Consider the following 8,662-nt stretch of genomic DNA (forward strand, 5'->3'; position numbering starts at 1 on the left):
TAAGTGACGGACGAGTCAGTTTACAGGCAGTAGTCAGTTACATGCAGATCCATTTTTAGGCAGCAGTCAGTTATGATCCGTAAGTTCATGTGGAGGACAAGTTAATCATGTAGTTACATGGCCAGTAAAGTCTGTGGTCAGACAGAGCCAGGTGTTTACAGACATTAATCCAGGGTTAAGACAGTAAGTCCAGTGTTAAGACAAGTAAGTCCATAGTGTTACTAATCATACAGTTAAGTGTTCAGACAGGTCGGTGGTACAGGACGTCAAGTCAAGTGTACATGACATAAGCCAGGTGTTACATGACAGAAGTCAAGTGTTACAGAGCCTTTATGTTGATGCTACAGGTTAAGAATATCAGTCTTACAAACAAAACCATTGTGTGATCCAAAATGCAACCCTTTCCCTTCATAGTGCCATTTTGACCAGAGCCCTATGGCACCTATTCCCTTCATAGTGCATATTATTTGACCAGAGCCATGGCATTGCGAAGTTAACACTATGGTCATATGGCAAAATCATTTTACGTCATTAACATCTCTACATGTTCTTAACTTTAACACTAAATGGCAGAAATAAGTTCCTGAACCCGTACTCCGTCAGTCAGAATGTTCGAACGATGTACGTCCACATAATTACAGGCCAACAGTTACTAATTACAGTCTTCGATAAACAGCTGGCCGTTGTTTAGTGGAAATCCGAATGAGCGAGAGAGGATGAGGGAGGAAGGAGGGAGAGCAGACAGAGAGAGATGGGAGAGTATGATATCTTTGACAAGTAGTGAATTAATAACTTGCCATGGCAATAAAAGTCAATTGAAATGAATTGAAATCTGAATGTGAGAAGGACCACAGAGAGGAGAGAGAGGACAGAGAGAGACGAGAGAGACAGCAGAGAGACCGAGAGAGACCACAGAAAGAGAGAGAGAGAGAAAGGAGGAAGAGAGAGAGGAGAAGAGAGTAGCAGCAAGAGAAAGAGAGAACGAGAGAGAGGAGAGAGACGAGAAGGAAGAGAAGAGAGAAGAGTCAAGAAGAGAGAAAGCAAGCGAAAGAGAAGCAGAAATAGAGTAGAGAGAGAAGAGAGAACAGAGGAGAGGAAGAGAGAGAGAGACGGAAGAGAGAAGCAGAGAAGAGAGAGAGAGAGAGAGAGAGAGAGAGAGGAGAGAGAGAGATAGAACGAGACAGAGAGCGATGTGGGTTATGGACGAAGCGACACATTGCTGCCTGACATAAGTTGAGAGCGGACCAGTGTTCTGACAGGAAGACCAATCAACTGCACACTGTACCTACTGTATGTGTATTGTCTTTATTTGCAATAAAGCAAATTGAATTGATTGAGAGAGAAGAGAGATAGATTAACAAAATACTTTGTTATACAACTTCAATATTCTTATGTTTTGTTTTCCCCTTTTGTACTTACATTTGCACATCTCTGTTTTTTACACTGCTAATATTAGCATTATATGACATTTGTAAAGTCTCTATCATTTAAACATTTGTAGTGTTTATATTACTCACTTGCTATGGCATATTTGAACATTCTGATGTTTTCCATCATATATCAGCCTTTGAAGTATGTACTTTGAATCATAAGGGTACGAATATAGCGAAAGGAAGTAGGAGAAAGGGGCGTGTCCATACTCCTGTTGAAAGAAGGTGTGTGTACCATCGTCATCGCGTAGCACGTGACGGACTATACAAACCCTTCTCCTCACGTGTTATCCTCACGATCATCGGTCCTGTGCAAATCTTACAGATAAGACCTCTACTCTGAGTTCTGAGCAAACCAATCTCTACTATGACGGAGAATTAGCAAGGAGAGAACCCAAGGCTACAAATCTAACCTAAGTTCTTCATATATACTAATAATAATACGAAACAATAAAACATAGCATTCGGTCTCTAATGGATATTATGGCTCTAGGTGTGTAAGACAGTTTGCTGCTACATCTTTGGCAGAGACTGACGTTAGACCAGGGCTGTGTTCTCAACTCGGCACAGTATTTAACTTCTTTGATATTAGCAAGTACTGGAGAGGAGAGGAGGAGGGTAGGGTAGCTAGCTATCACACCCCAGTCAGAGTCTGACTCCAGCCCTAATTGGTGATAGTATTAGGGTGGGAGGCAGCCGGAGTTGGTGCGAGGAATGTGTGATGTGTGTGTGTGTGTGTGTTGTTTTGTGCAATGTGTGTGTGTGTGTGTGTGTGTGTGGTGTGTGTGTGTGAGTTTGGTTTGGGTTGTGTGCGTGTGTGTTGGTGTGTGATGTTGGCTGTGGCCATGTGCTGACTGGGTTACAATTGGCAGCCACAGGTTTCATCAGGACACACAATGAATGGACACAAAGTGACTGATTGATTGGGGTGCACAAGACCAGCCCATCATGTCTCCTCTGGTACAAAGCATGATGCTATAAGGATAGAAATGAACAACTGCACCTCAAGAGATAGCATTTAACATGTCTGTAATACCCAATCGTACAATAAACCTTTTCTGGCAAGCAGCATGTCACCCTCACCTGGTCTTACTTAGTTACGTGTGTTATTAGCATGTGATAACATGTGTTAATATTGTAATGAAACAGGCAGGGAGCGGGTCTCGAACCCTCGACCTTCTAGCCCGAAGTCCGGCGCGCTATCGACTGTGCCGCAAAAGCCTGTTCAAGCGGCAGAGTCGATATATGCGCTTACAATCCCAGGGTCGTTACAATATCATCATTTAAAAATGATGAAAAACGTCAACTTTGATATATAGGCAATTAAAGGTACATTTCTCCATATCCTTATCAATTTTTTTTTTATAGCCCTTAAATCATAACTCAAATCTCATCAGATGTAATGTACTGTATTGAAAGCTTACCTTCCATCCAGCAGAGCTGTTGCTATCTCCCTTGTCCTTGAAATAAGGCACGTTCTTCACCATCCAGTCATAGATCTGAGACAAGGTAAGCCTCTTGTCCTGGGTGCTCTCAATAGCCTTAGTTATGAGGTCTGCGTAAGACATATTGCCCCAGGCGTTACGCCGAGATGAACTGCTTTTCCTCTGGGCAGCTGCAGCGGCCGCAGCCGCTACTGAAGATGCAGACCCGGCCGGGGAGGAGAGCAGAAGCACCTGTTGCTGCGGGAGTTGGGGGCTGTTCCCCGGGTGCTGCTGCTGCTGATGCTGCTGGTGGTCGTGGATGCAATTTTCCTGACATTGGAAATCATTGCAGAGGATGGTGGGTTTCTGATCCTCTTCGGGGTAGTCTTCAGTCTCTTCTAATAAACTGAGGCTGGAGATGAAGTCGGAGTTGCTGCTGGGTTCTTGTTTGACAGAAGGGGCGGGAGAGGAGGTGTTGGAATCGCCCGGGGTGATGAACTCCGGACGCGGCAGGGGCCACGTGCAGGAGCGGGGCCGGGAGAGAGGCTCGAAATCCGGATCGATCTCAACCTGCTGTGGTTGTTGGGCTGCCTCGGCCATAGTAGTAGCTAGAATAGCGTCAAATGTCACATAGAATTAGTAAACAGAAAGTTACTCATACACAGCGGGTGATGTGAAGGCAACAGGCAAAAGTAAACAACCGAAAAGGGGGCAGTGGTCGACCACCTGAACAAAAATATCGGTCCGTCCGATAACACTACATTGATATAAAGTCACAAATCAAGTCGGAGACAGCAACAACATCTAAGTCGACGATGAAAAAAAAAATGTAGATATTCAGATTGTTGACGAATAGAATAGAAAAGTTAGAATAGAAGAAAAAAAACTACTTGGTGAACTTTTGTTTTTATAACAATCCAGTCGCAGTTATTATTCAGCCCAGCAGTTCCGTTTACTCTCGCCTGTTGAATGTCAGTTTACAGCCCGACAGCCGTGTTACCGGAGCTATCGTTTGTCAACTAATACCACCCACATTTGAGTGACAACTAAAACGGCCAATGACAGCTACTTAAAAACCAGAAACAGCAGTATGTTTTCATTCTTATATAGCTGGTAAACATCTCTTTCTCTGAAAAGATTAAAACGGGTACGCTTTGTGAAACGGTTGGCTAGGAAACTTAATCGGTTTGTTTTGTTGGAGAGAGAGAGAGGTAAAAGAGAAAGAGACATCACCTTTTTACAACGTAACCTACTGTGAAAAGGATGAGTTATAAAATGAAGGGGGAGGGTTTTTTCTGTCAGTCATGGTGTTGTTATTGTAAGTTGCATAGCGGGACAGGATATGAGCAGAACCCAGATTTGTTCACTTTTAGAAATCATCACAAAAAAAAGAGGCTGAAATTGCTATAATACTTATAAAAATGAATAACCTACTTTAATTGCCCCCCAATGAAATTATAAATAGCTATTTACAAATAGCCTCATAAAAATGTATGAAATAACGCTGTGCTGTTCTAATAGAACACTGCTAAACTACTTAAAACTTTTCGCGTCGAGGTGATTGAGCGCTATTTGGGATCGTGGAAAATGACTGTAAAACCTCAGAACAAGACCGTTAATACAGTCTTCATGAATCATACGGATCATCCACTACATCCACGTTTTCTACAGATGCCCAGTAGCCAGCAAATCAGTTTTCTTCAAAATGCTTATTAGTTATCCAATGGAAGTCAGAGGAACTGATATTAAAACATTACATGTTATCATAATGAGGATGATGATGATGATGATGAGAAGGAGGAAGAACATAAGTTAATTTTAACCTGGATGATTTAGTTAGGGCTTTGGTATGAAAAGTACTACATTGTCATGGTGAGGTTATATATTGGCCTAGGCCAGTGGATCTGCCCCCGAGGCTGCTCCAATCCAACTCTTTGACAACATCCACTCATTGGACAACACTGTCAACCCGCGATCAGCGAAAACAGCCCACACTCTAGGCCGACTCTTTGCCTGTGCTAACATCTTTTGGCCATTTGCAGGTACTACCACAGTTTACATTTTTCATTGAAGCTTTATTTAACTAGGCAAGTCAGTTCAATTAACACATTATTATTTACAATGACGGCGTACCCCCGGCCAAACCATAACCCGGACTACACTGGGCCAATTGTTCGCTGCCCTATGGGACTCCCAATCACGGCCGGTTGTGATACAGCCTGGAATCGAACCAGGGTCTGTAGTGACGCCTCAAGCACTGAGATGCAGTGCCACTCAGGAGCTTGTTCCAATGTAGGCTTATTTCCTGTACAAATCATCAGGTACACACACAGTAATATCTTGCATTATAGCCTAACGTCTCGCACTTCTTTCACAATCACTAAGGTTTTGATCACAGATTTAAAAGTTTAAATGTATTCCTGGGCCATGCGCCAGCCAGTGCACATTTAGCGCCTTTGCGCACTACATGGGCGACAGCGTTCCAAAGCAGGTGAAGACTCGTTCGTGACATAAGAACTAAATCAGGAAGAAGACGTCAAGAAACGTTAACTGTTTAAACGCTGGCAAGGAACTTCCGCGATTGTCTGACGGAATTTAGCATGAGGGGATTTGGCATAGCGCGTCTGTGAAGGAATGTGGATTTAACTTCAGTCAACCATCACATCCAACTCTCATGTCAAGTGACATATTTCAGGATTTTCCCGGCAATGCATGTTATTCTGGACACGAAAAATGGTATATCTCATGATGCAATAGTGACCGGTATGTGACAAATGGTCTTCCGCTTTAATCTGGGTGTAGACAGTCTATTGTAACTACAACAACGCTACACCAACAACATTGGCAAAGCAGAAACAGACTGACACGGCTAATTCCTTTGCTATTGGTAAGCCTCGATTCAAACATAATATTCAGACTATGATTAAAATATATGGCTATGATATGGACAGGGTTTGGTAAATTACTTTCTAAATGCAATGCGTTACCGTTAATAGTTACCTTTCAGAAATTGTAATTTTAAATTAAACGTAACTTTTGGATTGCCCAAACGCAGTAACGTAATCTGATTACTTTCGGTTACTTTTTGATTCTTTTCCGTTTAAGAACCGTAGAAGTAAACAACATCTGGCGTGTCACCATAGTGATCTCTGACTTGTGGTCAGACTAGCTCAGGTGGAACAAACTTAAACTTGCACCTTTTTTTTTATACCATTGGTGAATGGAATATAAATGAAAAACCCCAGAAAGGTGTCATAATGTATATTTTTTTCCACAACAACAAAAATCTGAATTTAAAAGTAATTCAAGAAGTAATCATCTAGTTTTTCTAAAGTACCTGTAATCTGATTACAATATTTTTTTGCTGGTAGTATCTGATTACATTAAAAATACAAAATAAATTATCGGATTACATGTAATCAGTTACTCCCCATCCCTGTGGGTATAATATGGCTTAATATTACCAATAGATCACTATTGGTTCGAGGCCATGGCAAACATAGTCTTCTATCTGAGGACATGAATGGACACCTGAACTGGAGACCAATCAGTAGGCTAACCTACGGAACCTGTCAATAGAGCGCCCCCCCCAAATGGCACCCTGGCCCCTTTGTAGTGCACTTCTTCTGATCAAGGCCCCGGTCAAAAGAAGTGCACTACATAGGGAATAGGGTACCATTTTGGACGCCTTCAATCCGCCGCCCCTATACTTTAAACCAGGTTTAGGTCATCCGTTAGGCTTCTTCGGTGAGCATGGGGTTTAGCACAATGACTGACCTGCGCAGAGATTTACTTTCCTCAAGACATAATGACAACATGTTAATGGGAATGATAGATGGTAGTTACATACAGTAACGGTGACCCTATCACATGATGACTGTTATGTAGGCGTGTAGTTTTTGATAGAACGCACAGGGACAGTAGAAGGGTGTTGCTAAATCAGCCCCCTTTACCGACTAACGTAATATTTGTACGAGTTTAACTTCTGTAACAGCCTGTGAATGTTTACTGTGAGTGGTGTGTCCTATAACAGCCTGTGAATGTTTACTGTGAGTGGTGTGTCCTATAACAGCATGTGAATGTTTACTGTGAGTGGTGTGTCCTATAACAGCCTGTGAATATTTACTGTGAGTGGTGTGTCCTATAACAGCATGTGAATGTTTACTGTGAGTGGTGTGTCCTATAACAGCCTGTGAATGTTTACTGTGAGTGGTGTGTCCTTCTATAACCAGTGGTGAAGGTTTAGCATCATCATCATCATCATCATCATGGCTCCTCATCCAGTGGTCCAGGCCGTCATAGACCTCTCAGCTGGAGCGATAGGTAGGTCTACATCTAGACCCAAATGGCACCCTCTTCCCTCTAGTGCACTACTTTTAACCAGGTTCCATAGGGGTAGTGCACTACTTTTAACCAGGTTCCATAGGGGTAGTGCACTACTTTTAACCAGGTTCCATAAGGGACATGGAGAGGAGACAGAGGAGACGAGGAGGAGGAGAGAAGAAAGGAGGAAGATGGAGAGGAGGAGGAAGATGGAAGAAAGACGGAGGAAGATGGAGAGGAGGCGGGGGGGGGGGCAGGAAGATGGAGAGGAGGAGGAAGATGGAGAGAAAGAGGCAGGGAGATGGAGAGGAGGAAACACCAAAAATTATATTTGCTTGACTGTTCCTTTTTAACTTTCCCAAAAACAGACGACACATTTTAATGTCAAGGCCTAGACAGGCCGACTGTAGCCACTCCTAGTCTGGAGGGAGTCCTCCTTTATTGGTTGCCCCCACCGCCCAGCCTGCCACTCCTAGTCTGAGGGTCCTCCTGTATTGTTGCCAGCCTGCCACTCCTAGTCTGGAGGGGTCCTCCGTATTGGTGCCAGCCTGCCCAACTTCCTATTCTGGAGGGTCCTCCTTATTGTGCCAGCCTGCCACTCCTAGGTCTGGAGGGCGCGGTCCTCCTTGATTGGTGCCAGCCTGCCACTCCTAGTCTGGAGGGCCCTCCTCATTGGTGCCAAAGCCTGCCACTCCTAGTCCCTGGAGGGCGTCCCCTTATTGGTTTGCCAGCCTGCCACTCCAGTCTGCGAGGGGTCCTCCTTATTGGTGTGCCAGCCTGCCACTCCTAGTCTGGAGGGGTCCCTCCTTATTTGCCAGCCCTGCCACTCCTAGTCTGGAAGGGGTCCTCCTTATTGGTGCCAGCCTGCCCACTTCCTAGTCTGGAGGGTCCTCCTATTGTTCCAGCCTTGCCACACATTGTTAGCGGGGGTATCCTTATTGTGCCGCGTGCCACACGTTGTTAGCGGGGTATCCTTATTGTTGCCCAGCCTGCCCACACTTGTTAGGGGGGGGTATCACTTATTTGGTGCCAGCCTTGCCACACGTTGTTAGGGGGGGGATCCATTACTTGGTGCCAAGCCTGCCACACGTTGTTAGGGGGGCGATCCTTATCTGGTGCCAGCCTGGCCAACACGTCTGGTAGGGGGGGTATCCGTTATTGTGCCAGCCTAGCCACACGTTGTTGAGGGGGCTCCTTATTGTTCCCAGCCTCGGCCCACCACATTGTAGAGGGGCTATCCTTATGTTGCCAGCCTGCTTCACCAAGAGCCCTCATAGATCCTGGTCTAAAATTAGTGCACTACCCCTATGGAACCTGCGTTACAAAGTAGTGCACCTTTACCCCTATGGAACCTGGTTAAACAGTAGTGCCACTACCCCTATGCAAACTGATTAAAAGTAGTGCCACTACCGCCTAGGGAACCGTGGGTAAAAAGTAGTGCCACTACCCCTATGGAACGCTGGTTTAAAAGTAATGCACTACCCC

General features: G+C 44.5%; 2 protein-coding genes across 2 annotated transcripts in view; one reads left to right on the top strand and one right to left on the bottom strand.

Annotated features, from left to right (window-relative positions):
- Positions 1-2,259: 2,259 nt before the first annotated feature.
- LOC112073683 (forkhead box protein O1-A-like) lies at positions 2,260-3,805 on the bottom strand. The gene has a single exon (XM_024140944.2). The coding sequence runs from the start codon at positions 3,452-3,454 to the stop codon at positions 2,807-2,809; it is 648 nt and encodes a 215-aa protein (XP_023996712.1). The 5' UTR covers positions 3,455-3,805; the 3' UTR covers positions 2,260-2,806.
- A 1,516-nt stretch (positions 3,806-5,321) lies between these two features.
- LOC112073680 (mitochondrial ornithine transporter 1) overlaps positions 5,322-8,662 on the top strand; it is a 9,828-nt gene continuing 6,487 nt past the window's right edge. Inside the window, exons 1-2 of the mRNA XM_070440253.1 lie at positions 5,322-5,741; positions 7,087-7,282. The gene's annotated coding sequence lies outside the window, so the exon portion shown is untranslated. The remainder of the gene's footprint in view (positions 5,742-7,086; positions 7,283-8,662) is intronic.

Source organism: Salvelinus sp. IW2-2015, unplaced genomic scaffold, assembly GCF_002910315.2.
Source record: "Salvelinus sp. IW2-2015 unplaced genomic scaffold, ASM291031v2 Un_scaffold2336, whole genome shotgun sequence".
NCBI classification, from domain to species: Eukaryota; Metazoa; Chordata; class Actinopteri; order Salmoniformes; family Salmonidae; genus Salvelinus; species Salvelinus sp. IW2-2015.